General features: G+C 48.8%; 5 protein-coding genes across 5 annotated transcripts; 3 read left to right on the forward strand and 2 right to left on the reverse strand.

Annotated features, from left to right (window-relative positions):
* Nucleotides 1–211: 211 nt before the first annotated feature.
* Nucleotides 212–8,634, forward strand: BKA67DRAFT_616731 (polyketide synthase; the record flags this gene model as incomplete). The annotated part of the gene is made up of 8 exons (XM_046105442.1): nt 212–606; nt 659–742; nt 793–850; nt 906–1,239; nt 1,298–1,823; nt 1,889–2,012; nt 2,241–2,684; nt 2,759–8,634. The coding sequence occupies exons 1-8, from the start codon at nt 343–345 to the stop codon at nt 8,632–8,634; spliced, it is 7,710 nt and encodes a 2,569-aa protein (XP_045964431.1). The 5' UTR covers nt 212–342.
* A 375-nt stretch (nt 8,635–9,009) lies between these two features.
* Nucleotides 9,010–10,965, forward strand: BKA67DRAFT_667183 (uncharacterized protein). Its single transcript, XM_046108608.1, has one exon. It carries the CDS (start codon nt 9,394–9,396, stop codon nt 10,906–10,908), a length of 1,515 nt encoding a protein of 504 aa, XP_045964432.1. The 5' UTR covers nt 9,010–9,393; the 3' UTR covers nt 10,909–10,965.
* Nucleotides 10,966–11,162: 197 nt separating this feature from the next.
* On the reverse strand, nt 11,163–13,034 carry BKA67DRAFT_47347 (S-adenosyl-L-methionine-dependent methyltransferase). Its single transcript, XM_046096907.1, has 5 exons — nt 12,625–13,034; nt 12,439–12,571; nt 12,259–12,382; nt 11,753–12,198; nt 11,163–11,685 (listed from the first exon to the last, which is right to left on the reverse strand). Exons 1-5 carry the CDS (start codon nt 12,823–12,825, stop codon nt 11,360–11,362), a joined length of 1,230 nt encoding a protein of 409 aa, XP_045964433.1. The 5' UTR covers nt 12,826–13,034; the 3' UTR covers nt 11,163–11,359.
* A 225-nt stretch (nt 13,035–13,259) lies between these two features.
* On the forward strand, nt 13,260–14,807 carry BKA67DRAFT_653496 (cytochrome P450; the record flags this gene model as incomplete). Its single annotated transcript, XM_046106379.1, has 1 exon — nt 13,260–14,807. The coding sequence occupies one exon, from the start codon at nt 13,260–13,262 to the stop codon at nt 14,805–14,807; it is 1,548 nt and encodes a 515-aa protein (XP_045964434.1).
* Nucleotides 14,808–15,304: 497 nt separating this feature from the next.
* Nucleotides 15,305–23,384, reverse strand: BKA67DRAFT_641425 (putative polyketide synthase; the record flags this gene model as incomplete). The annotated part of the gene is made up of 6 exons (XM_046105777.1): nt 15,305–16,236; nt 16,307–20,333; nt 20,392–21,140; nt 21,220–21,595; nt 21,649–22,674; nt 22,731–23,384. 6 exons carry the CDS (start codon nt 23,382–23,384, stop codon nt 15,305–15,307), a joined length of 7,764 nt encoding a protein of 2,587 aa, XP_045964435.1.
* Nucleotides 23,385–23,824: the final 440 nt, after the last annotated feature.

Genomic DNA, 23,824 nt, shown 5'->3' on the forward strand with positions numbered 1-23,824 from the left:
TGGTGATGTTCAGCCTTGTACTCGGTGTCCCATTACGCCCACCCTGGGTCCGTTAACGTGACTGAGTAGAGCGCTGCATTGGTCAACACCAAGTAGCCTGAACGGCTACTAAAAATTCCGTAGAAGATTCTTTTCTTGGATTTGCATATAACATTATGCATCTTTAGTTATAGGATCCGTTAGATCAATCAACATGATCTTCGCAAGTTAGGTCGATCTGTACACCCGAATTTCAGTGAATTTAGAGATAGAGCTAGTCGCTTATCTTCGTTGTACGGGCCACACTTATTAGATTTACTTCTTTGACTATAAGTGTACATCTTGCACTTGCAAGGCCTCGACATGACGAGAGATCATGAGATGACAACGGGGGATGACACAATCAATGGCCACAACGAGAGTTGTCCGAGCGATGATGCCAAGGGGCCGGGTCCGGGCGCTCCGATTGCAATTGTTGGCATGAGCTGCAAATTTGGAGGTGAAGCGACAAGCCCGTCTAAGTTATGGGATCTTTGTATGGCTGGTAAAGATGCTTGGACACCAATTCCTAAGGAACGCTTCGATGCCGCTAGTTTGTACGATAAGCGAAAAGGAAAATTAGGTCGGGTAAGGTTGTCCTCATCTGTCTTCTGGAACGCAAAATTGACCATGGAAATAGCATTTCGTTGAAGGCGGTCATTTTCTCAAAGATATTTCTTTGTTTGACTCGGCTTTCTTTAAGTATACCACAGATGTGGCAAATGTATGTATAAGAGCCCACTCAAACAAACACAGACTAATGAATGCCTATAGGCAATGGATCCGCAAATACGCATGTTGCTTGAATCTGTTTACGAAAGCGTGGAGGATGGTAAGCGTCCGCAAACAACTGTTTTGCAACAACTGAATTGACCACCAAGATACAGCTGGCATCCCAATTAAGAAACTCGCTGGAACAAACACCTCGGTATTTGCGGGGAGTTTTAGTACCGATTATTCAGAAATGACCCTACGGGACCCTGAAACCATGCAACCTTCGTACAAGACTGGTAATGGCATTGCCATGTTGTCAAACCGTATATCCCATTTTTATGATTTTCACGGGGCCAGTATGACCATAGACGTGGGCTGCTCGACCAGTTTGGTTGCCTTGCACCAGGCCTGTCAGTCCCTACGGTCTGGCGAGTCTGATGTTTCCATCGTTGGGTCGTCTCTTGTGTGCCTATCGCCAGATATGTTTATAGCGATGTCTATTGCTGGGTAAGCTAATGCTTCCGTTTCTAACTTTCCGAAAAGTGCACTGCTCATTCTTATATAGGGTACTTGGTCCATCTGGCAAGTGTTTCGCCTGGGACGAACGTGCCGAAGGATACGGACGTGGTGAAGGAGTAGCATCTCTCGTCCTCAAACCTCTTGACAACGCCCTACGAGATGGTGACCGCATTCACGCCGTAGTTCGAGAGACAGGATTGAACCAGGACGGCAAGACGCCTACCATCACCTCACCCTCGATGGAAGCACAAATCAACCTCATCCAGGACGTTTATCGCCGGGCCGGGCTAGATCCCAAAGACACAGGTTATGTTGAAGCACATATGACTGGTACACCGACTGGCGATCCAATTGAAGCTGAGGCTTTGGCACGAACATTCGGTTGTGGGCGCGACCTCGAGAATCCAGTACTGGTTGGTTCGGTGAAGCCAAACATTGGCCATACAGAGCCGGTCAGTGGACTCGCCGCCATCATAAAGACTATATTCGTATTACAGCAAGGAGTGATTCCACCGAATGTGAACTACGAAAAAGCGAGCCAAAAGATTCCGTTGGCGGAGTGGCGATTAAAGGTAAATGAATTACAAGCCAATGTTGTTGTAGATGTAATATGCTAATATAGTGACAATCGCGGCAGGTTCCCACAGCTCTTACGTCCTGGCCGGCAGACAAGCCAAGACGGGCATCAATCAACAATTTTGGCTATGGCGGCACCAATACCCATGTCATTTTAGAGGCACCACCGGTGCCCGAATATTCTGGTTGTAAAAAATCCAATGCTACAACAACTAATGCTAACAACAGTGCGATAATAGACAGACATGAACTTATGGTGAGCGGCTCCGAACCTGTTGGCCGGAACCATACAACTCTCACGCCTGTAAACAGCTCCACCAACGAGACGAATGGCATTTGTAACAAGAAAGAAGCCGTAAAATCTCGTGATACTACCGACTGTACTAGGAATGGTACTGCCGATGGTATAGAAGATGATGACAACATCTTCAATACTAGTGATACTCAACAAAAGGATAGCTACTCGCGGATATACATAGTCAGTGCCAAGGACTCGTCTTCAGCCCAGCAGATGAACAAGAACCTGGCAAAATATATTCAGAAATCTCTCACTCAAGAACCACCGCTTTCTCCCATCGACCTAGCTTTTACCCTGGCAGAGCGCAAGTCGCGGTTTCCTTGGGCGACAGCCTTGCGTGCCAACGACCTAGCAGGATTGGCTGATCGGTTGGATGAGTCGGATCGTAAAGCACTACGAGCTATGAATAAACCTCGACTAGGATTTGTGTTCAACGGCCAAGGCGCTCAGTGGTATGCTATGGGGCGCGAATTGATCGAGCGCTACCCTGTGTTTCGCCGCTCGTTGGCCGTAGCTGACAAGATCTTGAAAGGTTATGGAGCGACTTGGTCTTTGCGAGGTAAACAACCTTCTCATTTTATATCCCTAATCATTTGGTATGCTGGTAAGAGGCCACTCGCTAACCATCATTAGATGAGCTTCAACGCAGTGAAGAGGCCACACGCGTGCACGAAATTTGCCTGAGTCAACCGCTAAGTGTAGCACTCCAGCTTTGTCTCATTGACCTGCTGGCATCATGGAATATAATCCCTTCCGCCGTGACAAGTCATTCCAGTGGTGAGATTGCCGCTGCGTACGCTGTTGGTGCCTTGACTTTCCGACAAGCTCTCGGGGTTGTTTATTTTCGTGGAGAACTCGCTCAAATTCACCATGAACGCAGCGCTGTAGTCGGTGGTATGCTGGCTGCGGGTCTGAGTGCTGAAGCAGCCGCCGAATATGTGAAAGACACGACAAAAGGGATTGTAGTTGTGGCGTGCCACAATAGCCCGAATAGCGTCACCTTATCGGGTGATATGCTCGCCATTGACGAAGTGGCTGCACGCCTGACACAGAACGGTATCTTCGCGCGGAAGCTGAACGTACCTCTGGCGTACCACTCTCATCATATGGTGGCGATGGCACAAGACTATACTGATCGTCTACAGGGGATCATTCAACCTAGTACCAGCTGGAATGGAGTGCTATTTGCATCCCCGGTGACAGGAGACATCGTCACATCGTCTCACACATTGAGTGGTGAACATTTCGTTCAAAATCTAGTAAGCCCTGTGTTGTTCAGCCAAGCATTCGAAAGAATGTGCTTCAGCCCCACGATGTCGGATGGAACGCCGCGACCAGCAGGACAAGAAATGAACGTTGATGCGGTCGTCGAGATTGGCGCCCATGGTACTCTATCAGGACCTATTCGTCAAATTTTAGGTGATCGCCGCATTCCCTACGTATCGTGTCTCAAAAGGTATAGCCATGCGGTGGAAACAATGCAAGATGCGGCCTGCACGTTGTTAGCTCTGGGATATCCTGTATCGCTAGCTGATGTAAACTGCCACCAGCATGGGAAGTATGTGCCTGGCTTACCCACCTACTCCTGGAACCATTCTACGCCGCACTGGATTGAGTCACGCCTCTATCGCGAGTACCGCCACAAAAGATTCCGGCCGCATGAGCTCCTGGGTAGCCCCGTTCCAGGCACGAATAGACAGACACCTACATGGCGCAATTTTCTGCGATCTATGGATATTGATTGGTTGGCTGACCACAGACTGGGAACGGATATAGTATTGCCAGGTGCGGGATACGTCGCTATGGCCATAGAAGCGGTACGACTCCTGAGTGACACAAGCGAGGAAACTATCGCAGGCTACCGTTTACGAGAGATTGACATCTTGAATACACTGACTATACCGGAAACCACGACGGGTGTTGAGACCCAGCTGATACTTCGCCCTTGCAACGACAAAGAACTAGACCATAAGGGCTGGTATGAATTCGAAGTTTGGTCTGTTTCTAGCAGTGACGATACCTGGATCAAGCACTGCAGTGGTAACATCACGGCAGAGATGACCAGCGATATTAGAGAGAACGTCACCAGATTCGCTTCGTCTATTCCAAGCGTGGACTCATTCTTTACGGCCGATGCGCCCATAAGGGAAGTCGAGACTGCCTCCATATTCGCTGGATTGCGTTCAATGAACTTGTTCCATGGCCCTGTTTTTCGGAATTTGATTCAATGTCAAGCCACACCGACGCAATCCGTCGCAGTCTTCGCCATATCACCAGCCGCTGCTGGCAGCGAGCCGACATATGTGCTTCACCCTACAACATTAGATTCACTAATTCAAGCGGCATATGTGTCGATACCTGACGGGACACAGCAGCGAGCCATGGTTGTACCACGCTCGATACAAAATCTGTATGTGCCGCGTGATCTTAATCGACAAGCGGGCAAAAAACTTACGGCGTTCGTTGATCTCATTCAAGCGGATCGCAGGGGCGCACTGGTCACCGCAACTGCTATCAATGATACTTGCGATGGGGCGTTTCATGCACAGCTGAGACTGGAGGGCCTCTATTGTCAGGCCTTGCCACTCGAAATCGAGAACTCTGTAGACAATCAGGCTTCAGCGCTGTGTTCGCAAACCAGCTGGGAGGTGAGCATTGAGCCAGGTATACCAGCGGCCTTCAAAAAAGCACTTCAGAATCAACTGAATGAACCAGACCTCAATTTTGAAAAGAAGCTGGATCGTGTCTCCTTTAACTTTATTTCAGATGCTGTCAAACAAATTGCCGACTTGAGTATTGACGTTAAAGTTTGGCCTACATACCTGCAGCGTTTCTATAAATGGATGCATACTGTTGTGGCGCTTGGACAGGCGGGTGAACTCGGCCAAGGCAGCCGCGTTTGGTCAAAGACTAACGCTGGATTGAAGCAGCGTCTGGCTGATGATGTGGCGGCTGAGTCTGACGCAGGAAAGCTGATCGTTCTGATGGGAGAGCAGCTCCTTGCCATCCTGCGTGGCGACATAGACGCCCAGACGCTGCTACAGGCTGACGGCCTCCTCGACCGATTCCATGAATCGCTTCCGCGGCTGCAACAACGCAGTTACTCACAGCTACGTCAAATAATCGCACAATATGCCACCAATAAGCCCGGTGCGAGCGTGCTTGAAATCAACGGGGCAAGTGGAGCAATTACCGCAGAAGTGCTGAAGGGCTTCGCAGCACGGAATGAGGAAGGCAGCTCGGGAACCTTAATCGGTCAATACGATTTCACCGACATCTCACCAGCTAAATTTGAAACTGTGCAAACGAAGTGTGTACCATGGGAGGCATTGGTGGATTGTAAGATCCTCGATATCAGCACCGATCCTGCAACGCAGAATTTTGCAATGAACAGTTACGACCTGATGCTTAGCAACAACTTGGCCTTGGCTACACCGGACTTATCACAGACATTGAGACATATGCGCCAGCTGCTGAAGCCTGGCGGTAAGCTCATGCTGGTCGAAGCTACCAGACCCAGACTAGACACGTACATGGTATTCGGTGGGCTGGCACAGTGGTGGGAGGGCAAAGATGATATTGACTTGATTACCCCAATTGAACGCTGGGATCACGCGCTTCGTAAGCATGGATTCTCAGGAGTGGATTTCGAAGTCAAAGACTGCGAAAATGCGGAATTCCAAGCCAACAGTGTCATCATGACTACTGCTGTCGAGGAAACAGCGATTTCGCCAGCCTACCCGAGTGCTATGTCCATCGTCTATGCAAACGGTATCCCACCAGCAAAGGCATGGTTGGATGAGTTGGAAGCGGCCCTGACCGCACAAACTAGCGCAATCGTGACTGTCGAGCGTCTCGATGAGGTGCAACCCCAATCTCATGTTGTGTACATCTTCACTCCGGAGATGCTGGTTCCTTTCCTGCATGAAATTGACAGTACCGGGTTTGACCAACTTAAGGCGTTACTGGTCATAGGGCAAGGTCTTTTGTGGCTGAGCTGCTCTGACACTATGAAAGCTCAACAACCGATATATTCTCAATCCACTGGATTGCTGCGAACCGCAAAGCAGGAAGACGCTACCAAACGCTACATCTCGCTCGATTTCGACACCGTGGAGGAAGGTCCATGGTCATCTGCCACAATCCCGCACGTTGTGCATGTTGTCCGACAAAGCTTCAATGAGCATATCGACGCCACTGACCTCGAATGGGAGTATGCAGTGCAGAGTAACGTGCTACATGTAGCTCGCGTTTATCCAAGCCCTTCACAGGACCATGCCTCCAGCGAAATACCAATTGACCCAAAGCCGACAGTACAACCGCTCTGGCAGCAAGGCCGTCCTCTAGTCTGGGAGACTGTGCAAACTGTGGGGACATTGAGCAATCTCTATTTTACTGACGACTTATCTGGTAACAACACAATGCTCAGAGCAGGCATGGTAGAGATCCAGACGCAAGCCATGGGGCTAAATTTCCGCGACGTCATGGTGGCTCTTGGTCAGATTGATGAATCGCGCTACATGCATGATGCGGCCGGGATTGTCACACGTTTAGGGCCCGCAACGCAGGTCAGCGGACTGAAGGTCGGCGATCGAGTATGTGGCGTGCTAGACGGGCGTTTTGCGACACACCCACGCGCCCTGTGGACAAGTCTCACCAAGATACCTGATGATATGTCCTGGGAAGAGGCAGCTTCCTTACCCATCATCTTTCTGACCTCATTCATCTGTCTATTCGATCTTGGACGTTTGCAGCGCGGAGAACGTGTGTTGATCCACGCTGGCAGTGGTGGTGTTGGTCAATCTGCCATCATGTTGGCTCAGCACGCTGGAGCAGAAGTCTTTGTGACATGCAGCAGTGAAATTAAGCGCGACCTGATTATGACACAATACGGTCTTGATGCGGATCATATACTCTCCAGTCGTGATTCAACCTTCGCTACAGCCATCTTAGAGCGTACTAGAGGCGCCGGAGTTGATATCGTAATCAACTCCCTCTCCGGCCCGCTACTGAAGGCCACTTGGGAATGTATGGCCCGGTTTGGTCGGTTCTTTGAGATTGGAAAAGTTGACATCGAAGCTTCGCGTCGCCTTGACATGAACCCCCTAAAACAATGTGTTCAAATATGCGGTTTCGATTTGATTCAACACTGCGCGTTCAATGGGACGGCGGTTCAACGTGCCTGGACATCTATCATGTCGCTTTGGGCTGATCGAAATATACGTGCGGTGAGCCCTGTAATCACATATCCGGTCGCGGAAATGGAAACAGCCATGCGACGGATGCAACGCGGCGCACACATCGGCAAACTGGTCCTTCTTCCAAACTCGGACACGCAGGTCAAGGTCTTGACACGTACAGCCACAATAGCCTCTCTTGATGACCCAAACAGCACGTATCTGATAGCGGGCGGTCTTGGTGGTATCGGCCATGCTTTAGCAAAGTGGATGATGAATCGTGGAGCTCGACAGATCGTTATCGTCTCCCGCCGTGCAGAGTCACATCCGCAGGCGGCATCTCTGATAGATCTGGGTCAAGTTCTGGGTTGCAAAATTGTTGTGTGCAATTGTGACATTGCTCAGGAGGACCAGCTGGTACAGCTGATTGCAGATTGCGCAAATAACATGCCTCCAATCCGCGGTGTAATTCAGGCGGCAATGGCGCTGCACGATACCATCCTAGAGCGGTTGACTTATGAGCAGTGGCAGAACAGTATCAAGCCGAAGGTGGCCGGTAGTTTGCATCTTCATCGTCATCTGCCTGACCTGCGCTTCTTTGTCATGTTATCTTCCATCGCGGGAGTGGTTGGTCATGCATCACAGGCCAACTACGCTGCAGGCAACACTTTCCAAGACGCACTGGCGCGTCACCGCACGGCGCAGGGAATGCCTGCCGTGGCCATTGACTTAGGCGCTGTTGGCGACGTTGGTGTGGTGGCTGAATCAGGAGAAAGTATGCGAGAGCGAGTAGAGCGTAATCTGGGATCCAAGGTCATTCCTATCGGACGAGTATTGAGACTGATTGAGGCTGCAGTATGTGAACCTCTCCGCTCAAGTCAGGACGCGAGCCAAATCATCACGGGAATCGCCGACTACGAGCAGATTCCCTCTGGAACAGCTATCAAGCGTGACCGTCGATTTTCTACACTTCGATTGGGCAACGCGGTGGGCGCAACAGCCACTAGCGCCATGGCAACACGCACACGCAACCCGGACGAGGTGCTCAAGCAGTTATTGTCGACAGCGGCGCCGGCGAGTATCGAGGCCGTTACGTTGGTGACAGGTGCCCTAACACAGAAACTAGCGACATTTTTCAATATGGCGGCAGCGGAAATTGACACAAGCGCGAGTTTGTCAACATTAGGGGTGGATTCGCTGGTGGCAGTTGAATTGCGCAACTGGCTCAGTAGTGTGGTACAGGCGAAGGTCACCATTTTTGAGATTCTACAAACAGCAACGATGAAGGACTTCGCTGGGCTGGTCACAAAGCGTAGTGCATTGATCGTCTAAATACTAGTCTAGACTAGAGTAGATATAGTATGTAGTCACTTACCCTACAGTAACTCCGCAGGAATAGGGGTTCGTGGTTGCGGCAAGGGTAATGAGAGTGGTTGTGATAGTAGTTAGGTTGTTTGCTCATTATGACATCTTGAATTTAATTGGTCTTTCACATCATTCGAATTCTAACATCGTCACATGCGACATCCGAGACATTGTCGATTATGGAGCATCACTTGTTCATGACATATAAGAAAGGCAGAGAGAGTGTTTAATAATATTTTCTTTGTATGTATACGCTCGTGTACTCCACGTGACTAAACTTTGGCCTAACCTAGTCTAGACTAAGGTTAGTCGTCCCATTCTTGCACGACACTTGTGGCATTCATCAGAATGAAGCTCGTTAGATATCTCCCTTTTTTACAATACTCAATCATCTTTGTGTACCTAATGCCCCGTGCTTGGTATCATTGAGGTACAATCGGAGCAAAAGTACAAGACAACCGCAAGTCCCGAGTGATGTATAATACGCCAAGTAAGCCCTGATTCGGACCCCGAGTCCGACCCCATGTATCTTTACCTACTGAGACGATCTGTACTTTTCAACAGCCAATGTCTTATGATCTCGGTATCGGGAATCCTGAGCAGTGATATTCGTGTAGCGGAACATTAAAGCCTCTTTTAAAGTGATGGATCTTTCGCGTAGCAATTTCAGACACCATCATGTAACACTTCTTTTACCGATCCTTCAATTCACAATAAGAGGCTATCATGACAGTTACCAAAGTCCGCGTACCTCTCACCCCATTCGACCACTGCGTTCCTCGCGCTTACTATAATGGGGCTATTTATCTACCGCTCAACGCTGGTATTACACCTGCCCGGGCGTTCGATCTTCTGCACCAGGGGCTGCATGACACGTTCCTCATGCTACCTTGGCTAAATGGGCAAGTGCATTTCCAATCGCCTGGTTCCCTCGGTTGGCGACCCGGGCAGCTTGAACTGAGTTATGAACCTATTCGAGAGGACAGCCCACGTCCTGCCCAGCTGAGGTTCAAGGAGTTGCAGACGGACCTCGACTACACAGAGCTTCAAGAACTCGGATTTCCTCTTGATTGCTTCCGTGATGGTGACATCGCGCCCACTGGCTTTTTTTCTGACCCCAGTACCGGTCCAGATGTTTTTGTCGGCCAAGCCAACTTCCTGCCCGGAGGATGCATCGTGGTGTCTGCCATTCATCACGCCGCCAGTGACGAAACAGCATTCTTTCATTTTCTGCGTTTATGGGCTGACCATTGCGCAAGCCTCCAGACTCATTGCAGCCCGCCGTCCAATCTTCCTGCTAGTAGCGATGATAGACAAATTTTGCGGCAGATATGGAAACGCGAGGCCCTTGTTTCCTCAACTGAAGACATAGATCCAGAAACCTGGCGATTGGTTGGCTTGCTGCCTACAGATATCAAGCAAACCGGCGCACTTCCCAACCCTGCATCAACGCCTCATGCGCTGCCTTCCAGTAAGTGCGAACAGACATTGAAGGCTGGCGTATTTTACATTCCGCCTGCACGTTTAACAGTCCTCCGCGACTTGATTGCACAAGAACTTGGCGTGGCCAGTGGTGTCTCCGCAAACGACGCTGTCTGCGCACTCATCTGGCGATGTTTTATGAAAGTACGCGTAACAGTAAGGCAGAGGAACAACTCTGAAGTCGAAACCAATCAGAAACAAGCAGAGTCAGGCTTGAATATGGTTTGCGACGGTCGAGCCAATTACTCATCGACGTTGCCACAAACCTACCTCGGAAATATAACGTTCAATGTACAATCGAGCATACCGCTATCGACTTTGATCGCGCCTGGGAGCAGCTTAGGCATGATTGCGGGCACCCTACGCCGCAATGCAGGAAGGATTGACGCAGAAAATTTACAAAATTTATTCAACTTGCTAGACCACCTACCAAGTTACGATGAGTTGATCCGGCTGAAACGATTGCGTACCTCGACAATTGATGGCAATAACATGTCCATTTCCTCGCTGCTCAATGTTCCTATGGATAGTGTGTGCTTCGGAGACGGGCCAGTATTTGGTAATAAAGGGTATGTGGAGTCGGCACGTCTATTGATGGAGGCCAACAACAGCTTTACACGAACATGTATCATTTTACCGCGAAACAAAAACGGAGGCGTGGAGTTTCTTGCTAATCTGTACGAAGAAGAGGTGAAGTTGCTGATGGCGGATGATGAGTTCACGAAGCATGCATTTTGCCTGTGTTGGCCAGGGATGTAAAAGAACGATGATTTGTAGTGTCCACTACAATATAGCTGATCACTTTGTTACCGAGGCTAGGAACAATTCAGAATACCTCTACAATCCATTAAAAACGCCTCATGAATTGTCTCTTTTGGTCTATTTAAATTTTTTTATTCTGCTAATCTTGCTCGTTGCAGTATTCACTGCGGGAAAAATACCAGATCCACCTCACCTCTCTTAGCACGTGCAGTAATATTCACATCATGCTTGGCATAAGCTCGCAAATGGAGGTTGTATCAACACATTGACAGTCCACGAAAGGACAAAACTTAAAAATGACTATCAACTGCAACTATAGTCAACGATCTGTTCTCGCCAGAAATTTCGATGTCGGATATTTCAGTACTTAGTGCAAATATTTCGTGAGATGAGTCTTGTCTATCGCAAAAAGATACTAGGCCAGCAACGCACTATATGTTTGCCCTGGCTATTTACCCATTGATGCCAGCTCGGCTTCGATTACACTCTGGGTTGCCAATGGAGATCCCCAAATTTTGACGATTTGCAAGCCCACTGCTTCCAACAAATCCTGCCACATTGCTTCCGTGCGCTCGAAGGCGGATACCTTAACCATCATTGTTAGATCGTACGCCGTCGCTTGCGGATGGGGATGATTCGCTGGTAGTACATGGTCATGTATCAAGAGTCTACTATGACCAGGTGTCATCACATCACGCAAATGGCCAAGAATTTCTCGCGCTGGGTCGTCCGACCAGTCGTGGATAACGCCATGCAGGTAATAAGCTCGGGCCCCTGGATATGAGTAAGCAAAGTAGGCAAACCGGAAGTCAAGGTCTTGCCCTAATCCCATCATACTTACCCTTAACAGGTTGTGGTGTAAAAAAGTCATGCGCCATGACATGCACAGTAGAGGGACATTTTACAAGTTTCACTACATCTGGACGATCCTGCAGTACCAACCTGGAAGCCAGAGCTGGTTCTCGGGCCAAAAATTTGTTGATGTCATGGCCCACATTACCGCCCACATCAACTAGCAGCGGTATGGATGAATCATCGGGTTCTGAGTCTGTCAGTAGCTCGTAAGGATAGATGTCGAGCATGCCAGCCTGTTTAGCCATGACTCCACCCATCATGTTGTTGAACGAAGCGCCTTCCACCGGATGCTCGTCATAGTAATTGAACAAGGACCCCTTGTAGCCTTTGGTATACTGGAATATGCCGTTCTCGGGGTCGGCGGGGTTCTGATAGCCATTCTGAGCCAAGTATATCGGCATCTTATGAAAGCAGGGCAGTGTAGCGTCGTATCTGGAAGGGAACAATTAGCAAGAGCAAAATTGGGAATCGAGTAGAAAAGTAAATGCTCACAGATAATCTACCCATGCGCCAAACACCGGTTCAAGCAGAGATTCAGTAAATGCCGTTTGTTGATACGCGCCAGGCGAGACTTCTTCGAGCAGGTTGGTGGCAGTGAGGTGACGTAGTATACGGCCTATGAAATAGCGTCAGCTATATAGTATCGACAATGTTCAATATCTACATCATTACTTAGAAGCACGTGGTCACAACCGGCTAATTCAGCCAGTTGCACGCTTGTTTGAGGATCTCTCAGGCCAGCCTCATGCCATTTGTCGAAAAGTTTTAGGTCCTTTGTGACTTTCAAGGAAGCACCTAGTGCGGGCTCACGAATGTGTTAGTTTCTTGTTCTCATTCGGCTCTTGGGAATAGAGTTACCTCTGTCAAAACAAGGCGAGAAACAGTATCCCAGGATGTCTCCAGGCGACTGACTAATGCATATGCCGCCAGGAGCGCTTGAATCCGCTCTCCGTCAAATCCGAAGGATGCGCGATCAATACCCTCGATTGATCGAACGAAACCTTCAATAGTGGGTGCGGAATCCTCCTGGTGGACAGTGATGCCGTTAGAACCACTCATTGTGTGCAAAAATTATGGATGGTTTAAGCAAGGAAATGGTAGTGCTGAGTGTTCTGAATTCCTTTTCTGGTGATCCAAGCTAACAGCTATTGTAGATTATCTTGTCAACCACGGTATAGTTAATGGTCATTAATACTGAGGGTTTTAGCTTCCAATGAAACGTTTTCGGCATTCAACGGAGCAAAACTTGCGGCATGTCGCTTGAGCTGACGTTGAGTGGCGGGGCCGAGTAAATCGAGTATTGAAATGGAGACATCCCACCCAGGTCCGGATCTGAGATTGCTGACAGGGGTCGGCCAACAGATATCTTTAGGGATGGATGATTGGAGATAGCTTATTCTTGTGTATTGAATCATCGAATATACCTAAATTATGAATCGAAAAGCTATTGGGAACCTCGCATCAAAGACAATACCGACATGCGCTGTGCCAATATGGGTTTATTCCACGATCAGATATCGAACATTTCTCTCATCATTTCAATTGTTCCATTGTTTCTTGTGGTATTGTTGGCTCTGATAAGCTTCTATCGGCTCTATTTTCACCCGCTTGCTCATGTCCCAGGTCCGCCTTTCGCCAGCATATCATCTATATGTATATACGCTATCTGCTATCTCGGCGTCGAAGGCCGAGTCCTTATGTATTATCATACCAAATACCACACTTCAGTGCTTCGTATAAGCCCTGATGCTGTATCTGTATCTTGTGGGGAAGCTCTACATCAGATCTATATTGCAGGAGGCGGGTTGCCCAAAGATGCGCGATATCAGAACTTCCGTGTAGAGGGCCACGACACTATTTTTTCAACGCTAGATCAAAATTACCGCAACCGACGAGCCAAAGCAGTGTTGAGTCTGTTTGCACCAAATCGGTTGCAAAGCGCTTTTGACAAAGATGGGGAGATAGCCTCATTGGTGCGGAGGTTCATTGCGCGGATTGAGGATGAAAAAACCAAACCAAACCCCAGGACGGATATACTTGATCTTTCCTCCAGGTTATCAATCGACATTTTAACCGCTTACCTTTTTCGGAAGGTATATGGAGGATTGGCCGAACCGGTTCAGTGCAATTCTTCTGCCAAAGAAGGTGGCAGGACGAAAACTCTTCACTGGGCCAACAAATTGTCGGCAACTCCATTCGTACTCGCGATTGTCGCTTTTGGTCGCTTCTCACTTCTGCCCAATTGGCTCTTCTCTGCCATCTTCTCCACTTTGGTCGGGCGCCTGCTTTCAGACGAAGAAGTCAAGTTATCGATGCAAAGCGTCTCCCGATTTACCGACAGCGTCCTAGACGCAGACCATACCAATCTCGACACTTATCAATCTCGACTACGGAAAGCAGGTGTTTCACGTGATGAGACACTTATACAATGCAAAGCGGTAATGTTCGCAGGCGCTGATTCCACAGCAGTGATGCTGGCAACGATCCTATTCCATCTCGTCCGTCAACCTGAGGTACGTGAATCACTGCGAGCAGAACTCGCTCAGCACCCTTCCAGTGTAGATCCTCAGACCCTACCATATCTACGAGCAGTAGTCCGCGAAGGGCTCCGACTTGGAATGGCAAACCCGGTACGCTTGACAAGAATGGTACCTTTGAACGGCGCCGGTCTCACTATAAGTGGTTATCATCTACCACCAGGCACTAAAGTAGGAGCAGCAGCCTACGTCTTCCACCACAACCCTTCAGTGTTTCCGGAGCCATTTGCATTTCGGCCAGAGCGCTGGTTACCGGGAACCAAGGAAACGCATACCAATGCGCAAGCACAACGTATCCAGGACCGAGACACATTCCCTTTTGGCTTGGGCTCAAGAGCTTGCCTTGGCCGCAATCTGGCTAATCATCAACTTTACATAGTAGTGAAGGAGGTGGTAAAGAGTGGAGTGCTCGAGGGTGCCAGAACCTGCACTGATAAAATCGACATCATCGAATGGTTTAACGCAGAAATCAAAGGGCATGAACTGGAGATTGCTTGGCAATAAGGAAAGGTTTGAGTACTTAAAGTAGCTATAGAAACAATGAGCCAACGTATGGCGGAATCAAAGTCTCGGTCGTTGAATAGATGTCCTGTATTTTGTGGACGACAGTTGTGCTATGAGAACTCCGTACATGTAAGTTACTTGACTCGCGGCGCGAGTACTGTGGGGCCCAACAGTAGAATATTCAACAAACCGAGGTATTCGATACACAGATAGCACCGGGTTTTGTCAGAATGCTCGGTATTAGAGATAGCTTTCTTGCATACTTACTTCAATGCCACGACTATACATGCATGCTAATAGACTATCCGTGGCGTTGGAGTCGCAACGATTGTGTCCTCCTTTCTTGCCATTGACACTACCACAGTAATCTGTATAATCGAGGCGAACAGCAATGTCAAGATGGATCAATCGTCACATATCATAGGAAAGATGCGACACAACTTTATGAGTTGATCACATAAGATGAAGTTATCAATGAAATCCTCAAGTTTGAGAGTCTATACGACATGACGATGAAGAAATTCATAACCCTCATGGACTGCTTTCCTGGATCTTTCGTCACTTTCAAATGACCGATAAAGGTCGAAAAGATGCACCGCGCCTTCCAGAATTCGAATTTCTGCCGCCACACCCTGTTGCTGCAGAGACTCGTACGTTCTCACAGCCTGTTGCCATGGAATCAAATCATCCTTTGTACCATGAATGATGAAGGTTGGGACACGATACACTCCTCGCCGGATCTGGGCTAACGGGCTTACGGCCTGAATTTCTTCCTGGCTCGGGTCTCTTAATGTATCAGTGGGGTCCGCCCCAGGTATAGCACGCGCTCTGTGACAACCGCTCAAGCCCCTCAGCAGAACCTGCAAATACCGACCAGTCCAATTCATATGCAGCGCGATGCGTGATCGAGGGTCTGATTGACTCATCCACCCTCCCAATGCCCGTTTTGTAGCTGTTGGGTTGTACGCAGTGATAGGGTGGTCATATACCCCTTCCAACAGATCATACGACACTTCAGAGTCGGCTTCCAGACCGAATGGAAAATTGGGCTGTTTCCAAAAAGAATCCTCGTAGTCGGTAGGACAGTAGAATGCGAGAATAGCTTCGGGAGGTCTGATACTCCGTAATGGCGCAGTGAAGCCCAACGTAAGGGCAAGGTGGCCTCCAGTCGACCACCCCACAGCAACAACGCGGTCTCCATCGACACGCACGTCGCGTCGACGACGTGGCAATTGAGGGAGAACTCTTCGTGACCAATCAAGTGCATCGCATACATCCTGCATAGGACCATCCAAAAGAGTCACTTCCGGGCAGAGGCGATAATCAATGCTGACAGGAAGAAAACCAGCCTCAAGCAGTATGCGGGTCTGAGGCGGGCGGATATCTTTGCGGGATAGCATAACATGCCCACCACCGTGTATCATCAGAGCTACATTGAGGAATGGCTCATCAGTAAAGATGAAGTCATCACCGAATGGTACAACGAGGTTAGAGCTCACCTACCGGACGGGCCTGGTTACCGCAGTCTCGTTCCTCCGGATAGTAAATGTCAGCCTCAAGCAAGACATCATCGATGCGCTTTATCGGAACCGTCTCCATCACGATTGACTCAAAGGAATTACTAGGCGAGGCGGTGATCACACGCAAAATGTTGGACTCTTCCGAGACGCCTACAGTCCAGTCCGTCCAGCTGAACCCGGATCTTGACAGATGGCTTTGCCATAAAGTCTCGCTAGCTAGCGCGTGTTCCCGACCGTCCTCAAAGAGCCACCAGCCTTCCAAGAGCCCAAAGACGAGATCAAACCAGAAGAGGTTGCGGGTTAGCTCGACGAGGCACAGGACACCATCCGGACGAAGACATTTTCTTATGTTTGTGCATGATCGGGTCAGGTCTCTAGTGGCGTGAATGCAGTTGGTAGAGATCACAATGTCGTATTTGTTGAGGAACTGTGACGCAGGGTCCTCTTCGATATTCATGACTGCATAGCGCATGAAATCATATTGAGCGAATTTCTTACGAGCTGCAGACACCAATGATGCTGAAAGGTCAGTGAACGTATACTGGACGTCCTTTCGAGTAGCAACAAGGCATTCAAGCAGGTGCTTCGTTGTGCCACCCGTACCTGCTCCAAGTTCGAGTATGGAAATAGGCCGGGTTCCAGGAATTGTTTCGAGCATCCTCACCATATATCGCGTTAGATTGACTGTACCAGCTTTGAACATTGGTGCATGCGTATAGACGTTCTCCATGAGTGTGCGTGCCTTAGCGGTACCGAAAAGGATAGCCAAAGGATCATTTCGGCCTGTGAGACACTCAGCCAATTTAGCTCCTGTTGAAGCTAGGAGATTGTGTTCAAAAGTGTGCTGGGGGAAGTTGACTATGATTGCTTGGTGGAGCCGCGCTGAAGATTCAGAGCGTATCGGAGTCGCAGTGCGAACGAAGCTACCCTTGGCTCCTTGCTTGATGAGGTCTCCATCTTCAAGGATCTGGTAGAGTCGGTGCTTTACCTTTTGGTGCTTGCCAAGCACCGAAATATCTGGAATGGCATCGCCTGGACTAAACTTGGTTAGAGGGCAGCCCATTATCTCAAAAGCTTCGACTATATAAGTAATGACAAGCTGCATCTGTGCTGGATAAACCCGCTCATAGAAGTCGGCAAATTTCTGGCTCCGCAATATTGAATCGAAATCCCGCTTGACGCTGAGGAAGCTGTTCTGAGCGATTGATGCAAAGATATCTTGATTCTTATTTACCACATGAATTACGTCGGTATTCCCATCCGCCTGCCCCATCTCATCACACGACAGCGGTGGTGTGAGATCACCTGCGGAGAGCATGGCCAAAGTCTGAATTCGCGTGGTGATTGCGAGCACGTTATCAAACTTTTGGAACTCCTCGGCTAGGATCGTTACACCGTATTTCTTGTGAATCTCACTCAGAACTTCGGTCGCCATCAAGGAATCAATGCCGAGGTCGGCCAATGGGGTATCCGCCGCAATCTCTTGAGCCAACACACCCAGAAGGTTGCTTAGCAGTTCTTGGACTTGTGCGAAAGAGGCAGCGAGGTCGCTCTGGCCAACTGCTAGTGGGTACGTGGTGGCCTGCTGTCTCGAGATGATAGTGGGCGCTTCTCCAGGATTCAGTAGTTGGACGAATGATTGGACGTCTTCAAGTGCTAGGAACTGCTCGGCCGGGATGACAAAATCAAACTGATTTTTGACCTCGTTCAAAATCTCGGTGCTCATCAAAGAGTCGATGCCAAGATCAGCCAAAGTCGTGGTTGGCTTTATATCTTCAATGGAGACTTCAATGACTCTACTCAACAGTTCACGTATCCGCGAGAACGTCAATGCGCCACACCCCGTATTGCGTAAGTCAGTTGCAATATACTTGCCCTCATCCGTGATATGATCTTCGCTTTTGGAAGCGACAAGACTGAGTTTTGTTTTGACAGGGTTTTGGTCCTCCATCTCAGAGTCCTGCTGTGCCGCAGATGTTGAGTTCCTGTTGTTCAACTTTGCCAAGGTTCTTGCAAGGGATTTCATTGGTACGCTGTGGAATATAGCGCCCTGAAACAGAACCAGCAGGTCGTCAGTCTCGGAATCCAAAACGAAAATGTCATTGACAAGAGTTTTACCCATGCCTTGATGAAAGGATGTATAGACTTTGTACGATTGGGTGTCCCGTCGCTTAGTCAGAAAGGTGTCGCTCAAATACAGCTCGGCCAACTCTGTGCAGACAAACACTTGGTCCACGTCTCTTTCCGACAGACAATTCACATGGATTCCTGCAACTTGAAGAAAGTTGTCGAGTATGATTGGATCGCACCTGGCTTCACTCATGACCATCGGTTGAGTACCAGGCACATTGACAAGACCAACAGCATTCGCCCCATTGGAAGCAATTTGACACACTCCACGGTAATAGTTTGCATAATTGACAACCTGACCGAATACTTGGTACACGATGTGTCCGTTAAGGATTTGTGAGCCAGGGGAGTCAGCCAGCTCTTTCCGTTTGTCTTGGCTGATCAAGCGTTGGATAAATTGCAAGTGTGAATTATCGAAGTATTTCTCTGACGCTAGTAATGACACGATTCCAGTCGCGTGCTTGATGGATGTTGCTGCATCTGATTGACCCTGGCTAAGGACTGTGAATTTCCATACATCGGACTCATTGTTAATGGGGTGCAACTGCAGCAGAACAATGCTTGCTGGACTAATTGACAACGGAGACGATATTTTGAGCTCTCTAACACATGGGGCTTTTGGCTGTAATTTGTTGTTGCGGAGATAATCAGCTGCTCGGATGGCAAGTTCGACGTACATGGAAGCTGGGCAGAGGCTCTGCCCCAGAACTGCGTGGCCTTCCGTACAATATTTAAACATCTCATGCATAGTATCTACGAGAAAGGTAGAGATACCTGCTGCGTTGCGTGCGTTTAGAACAAGAAGTTGTGGGACACCTTCCTTGTCCGCAGTCTTGGGGTGTGTAGGGTTGGTCTTGGCAGATTGAGTGGCAACATATTCAAGCCAATGGGTACTCTTCTGAAATTGATATGGCGGCAAGTTGATCCAGCCAAAACATCCCTTTTGGTGGTGGTGGAATGGCCAGTATTGCACTCTTACACCAGCCGCCCACAGGTTGCTTGTGGCCTTGGCGAGTTTACCAATAGAATCGGCTGGTCCAATTTCAATAGCCTGGAATACGAACTTGCTGTCGGATTCAGCAGCAGCAGTCAACGTTTGTCGGGCCATGGAAACAATAGGTGACGCTGAACCGGCTTCGAGAAATACACACGGTCCGAGTCTGGCAGCAATTCTCTGAATAGCGTTGTAGAAATATACTGGCATTCGACTATGCTGTGCAAGCGTCTCGGCGTCAATCGGATGATTCCAGTCCTGGTCCTGGGAACAAGCCTCAATTCGAATGAGTGGCTTTTGGAAATCAAGGGTGGCTGCCACTTTACGAAGATCTGGCAGTATATCGTCCACAAAACTTGAGTGGAAAGCATGTGTGCTCTTAAGTCGAACTACTTTCGGGCGTCGAGAAAAGTTATGAGTTTTGGCCGTCTCCTCCACAGCATCGATGGACGCTCCGTCTCCAGCTAGAACCCTTGTCTGCTGGCCATTGTAGCATGCAACTTCAGCTATCAGAGAGGGATAATGAGACTTGGTAATCTCAATCAGCTGGTCTAGTGTACTGTTGTCTCCCTGCACCGAGAGCATAGCCCCAGTTTCCTGTCCCCAAAATGACTGGATGAGGCGCGCTCGTTCGGAGACAAAACGCAGCCCATGCACTAAGGAGAGGCCACCAGCAATTACCAACGCTGTTAATTGACCGAAGCTGTGGCCAACAATAGTGTCTACGTTCATTCCGGAATCTATCCAAGACTTTGCACTGGCATATTGAAAAGCGAACAGAGAGCAATGAAGACCTATCAGATCTTGAATCGGTTCGGAACTGAATATACTTGGAAACAGACTGGGAAGTTCAAGTTCCCGGCATGCTTGCTCGCAATCATTCTGCAGTTTATCGTCAGGACCAAAGTACCACAAAAGACGTCGTACGAGGATGACTTACCAAATGCTTTTGGAGCACCTTGCTATTTCGATATAGTCCTTCATCAAGATGTACAACTCTGCCAGTTTGCCCACCAATGCAAAGAACAACAGGACGTTGATGCTCAGGCATTTCCGAGAAATCAACTGAATGTGCTTCAAGAAGGTTGGTGGCTACCTCATCGAGGGTAGAGGCAATAAAGTTATAGCTGTATCTGAATTCTCTGTTCGACTTAGCCGCTAAGTTGTAAGCGAGGTTTGAAACTGCCGCTATGCCGTGGACTTTTGCGATATTTGGTAAAGTAGCACTCAAAGCAGAGCAGTACTGGCGAAGGCTGTCGGCAGTTTTTGCGGAAATGAAGAATGGTAGCTCAGCCGCAATGATAGATTCATAGCCATTTGTGGCCGCCATGTTGTATTCAAGTCCAGACTCTTGTACCACTATGGCGGCATTGCTACCCGCTGCACCGTAATTATTGACAACTGCAATACGCTTAGGGGCGTTCCACTTCTGTGTCCGGCGAGGTATGGTCATATGATCAGGTTCCAATGGAGATATCTTAGGATTGAGTTGCGAAAAGTTCGCCTGCTTGGGCACCTCGCGTTTTTGAAACATCAAAATTGTCTTGATTAGCGCCGCGGCCCCGGAAGCAGCTTCAGTATGTCCAATATTGTCTTTGACTGAGCCGAGGAATAGCTCGTGCTTGCGATCTCGGCCTCCAAAGGTTTTACGAATGCTCTCACATTCGATAGGGTCGCCAACAGGAGTCCCTGGTAAGTCAGCTCCATGTTGACAAAAGAAAAAGAAAAACAAATACGTCACAGAAGAGTTTCAAAATTAGCTACTTACCTGTACCATGGGCCTCGACATAGCTAACATCCTTTGGATTCGTCCTGGATATCGAAAGTGCTTTCTCATACAATGTACTTTGAGATTCTGAGACCGGGACTGTAATTGGGGTGCAATTTGATCCCTGGTTAACTGCAGAGCCGGTAATAATGGCCAGTATCGAATCACCGTCAGCACGAGCGCGTTCTAATGACTTCAACAACACCAGACCAGCTCCTTCGCCCCGACAATATCCGTCGGCGCTGGCATCAAAAGCTTTGGAAGCACCAGTGGGACTCAAGAAGGATGCAGCAGCTAAATTCTGGAACAACGCCGGGCTCGTGATAACGTTAACACCGCCAGCCAGAGCTGCTGAACATTCATTACTTTTGATAGCCTTTTTCTCTGTGTCAGTATCTATTTATAACTCAAGAAGTAAGGGTGACTCACATTAACGGCAGCGTGAATTGCTACGGCCCCGGATGAGCAAGCTGTGTCATAGGTGATCGATGGGCCACTCCAACCGAAGAAGTGACTTATTCGCCCACTAATGAACGCGCGCAATGTTCCGAGTGCTGAAAATGCAGTGGCATCCTGCAATGCAATATTGTCTCCATAGTCCACGGAGCCAACCCCGAGATAACATCCTATATCAGAGGCGAAAGGTCTAGCTGACGACTTTATGCCAAAATAGCCTGCTGATTCAAGGGCCTCATATGCCACTTGCAATACAAGACGCTGTTGAGGATCCATGTATTTCGCCTCGCGGCCGGATATACCGAAGAAACGATGATCGAACTGATCGACACTGCGTAGGAAGTTGCCCCAAAACGTGTTTTTGGGCTCGCGGGTTACCTCAGACATGCTGAACCGATCTGCCGAAAGCGGACTCACCGCCGATTTTCCAGTGCTTATCAGTTCCCAGAACTCTTCTAGAGAATCAGCATCCGGATACCGGCAGGCCATGCCAATGACAGCGATCGAAGACCCGTCATCTAATTGATCATCGCCTACGTGAGCAACGGTATTGCTCGCGCCATTCGGCAACAACGACTTCGTCAATGACCGAGGTACGACTGCCTCTACACCAACGCGGATAATCTTATCTGCCGGAACAGCACTATATGCAGCAGCGCGGTTCACTGTCTCATACCATTGGCACTGTTCTAATAGAATGCAGTTCAATGCGATTTCATGCAAAGCTCCCTCGGAGATGAGCTCGCCATCTATATTTGACCGCAGCGGCAGGACCAAATCGGTCGCGTTAGGCAGTTGGAAGCGTGGATCTTGCTTGAACATTTCTGCCAACTCACGAGCGCCATCCAAATACGCTCCTTGACAATGATAGCGACCTTCGAAATTCAGGCCCTGGATTGATAATCCTCCTGCCACTAATAATTGTTTCAGGTTGTTGATATCTTGGCTACGTAGTGTGACCGTCGCACGGGATTTGTCAGTTATACAAGCGATATAAGCCTAAAAATATCAGTAAATTTGGTCTGTTATGAGTCTCGTTAGAATGACCATCTTACATCAGGATGTGTGCTCAAAATTTCGTTGAGTAAGTTCCATTCAGCCAGCGAATTCCAATCCACGGACAATGACTTAGCCCGATCCCCCGAACTCTCTGCCTTCATGGCATCCGCCTCCACAAGAGCGCCAATAGAAACAGCAATTCGCAGAGCCGTTGTTGAATTCTTTCTAAAAGCGTTCAGGTCTGAAGAGCTTGACACTGCTGCGGCGGTCAAAAAGCCTAGACAAAAGCCTTGAATGTCCTGTAGACGGCCGAACGAATCAGGTCTGGAACTGAAAAGCACGTTCTCTATCTTGGTTGTAGCTAGACGCCAAAACTCAATTATATGCAAAAGTATTGTGACAACATCCACGAGAAAGTTGTTATGCTGGGAGATTTGCTTCGTCAAGCGAGATAGCTCGCCTCCTGCGAGGAACTCATTAAGACTGCTGAGGCTTTCCAGGCCGTTGATCTTTTCAGATTGGGGACACGCTTTGACAATAGCGGGCCACAAAAGCTCAAGACTTGCAACTGATTCCTTCAAGTATCCTAGTTCAGGCGTTTGCGTGATATCAGAACGAAGCTCTACAAGGTCCTGCGGACTGATTCTGGATCGCTTGGGACCGATAACCAGGAGTGCCTTTGGCGACGCAGACTCATTTCTCGGCGACATGATGGAATAACTGGAAGATAATTATTCGAAGCGCCAGTTGAAATGAGCGGAATTTGGATCAACGTGTAAAGACAATCTTCGAGGTCCTTTCTTGGAATGAAGGGTTTGAACGGAGTTGAGTCTATAGTGAGAGAGAATGTCACTCCACGGCGTTGCTGGGGATTTTGTAGCTTGATTTTCCGAGATCAAATAGCACTTCCATTAGTATGGATACATCTCGGCGTGCAGGCTATCTCCATATAACTTCTTTTCCCCCGAAAGGCTTGTATAGCCTAATGGGTGCATGCATTGGCTGCTCAATAGCATCTTCAGAAAGAGGCGTTGCGGGTGACAAGGATTGAGCACGTGGTTAGTATAGGAATTGGAATGGGATTGCTGCAGAACCAAGTCAGATCTACTCAGGACTCTGAAAATGATGGTCTCCTCCACTCGGGGCCTGT

This window comes from Truncatella angustata, assembly GCF_020726525.1.
Source record: "Truncatella angustata strain MPI-SDFR-AT-0073 chromosome Unknown BKA67scaffold_1, whole genome shotgun sequence".
NCBI classification, from domain to species: domain Eukaryota; kingdom Fungi; phylum Ascomycota; class Sordariomycetes; order Amphisphaeriales; family Sporocadaceae; genus Truncatella; species Truncatella angustata.

Bases quoted from the DNA above. Each gene is read 5' to 3' on its own strand.
- BKA67DRAFT_667183 (XM_046108608.1), top strand. From the start codon at position 9,394: ATGACAGTTACCAAAGTCCGCGTACCTCTCACCCCATTCGACCACTGC.
- BKA67DRAFT_47347 (XM_046096907.1), bottom strand. From the start codon at position 12,825: ATGAGTGGTTCTAACGGCATCACTGTCCACCAGGAGGATTCCGCACCC. The intron at 12,383-12,438 runs GTAATGATGTAG...GCTATTTCATAG, and splicing joins TTGTGACCACGTGCTTCTAA to GCCGTATACTACGTCACCTC. The intron at 11,686-11,752 runs GTAAGTATGATG...ACTCATATCCAG, and splicing joins TACACCACAACCTGTTAAGG to GGGCCCGAGCTTATTACCTG.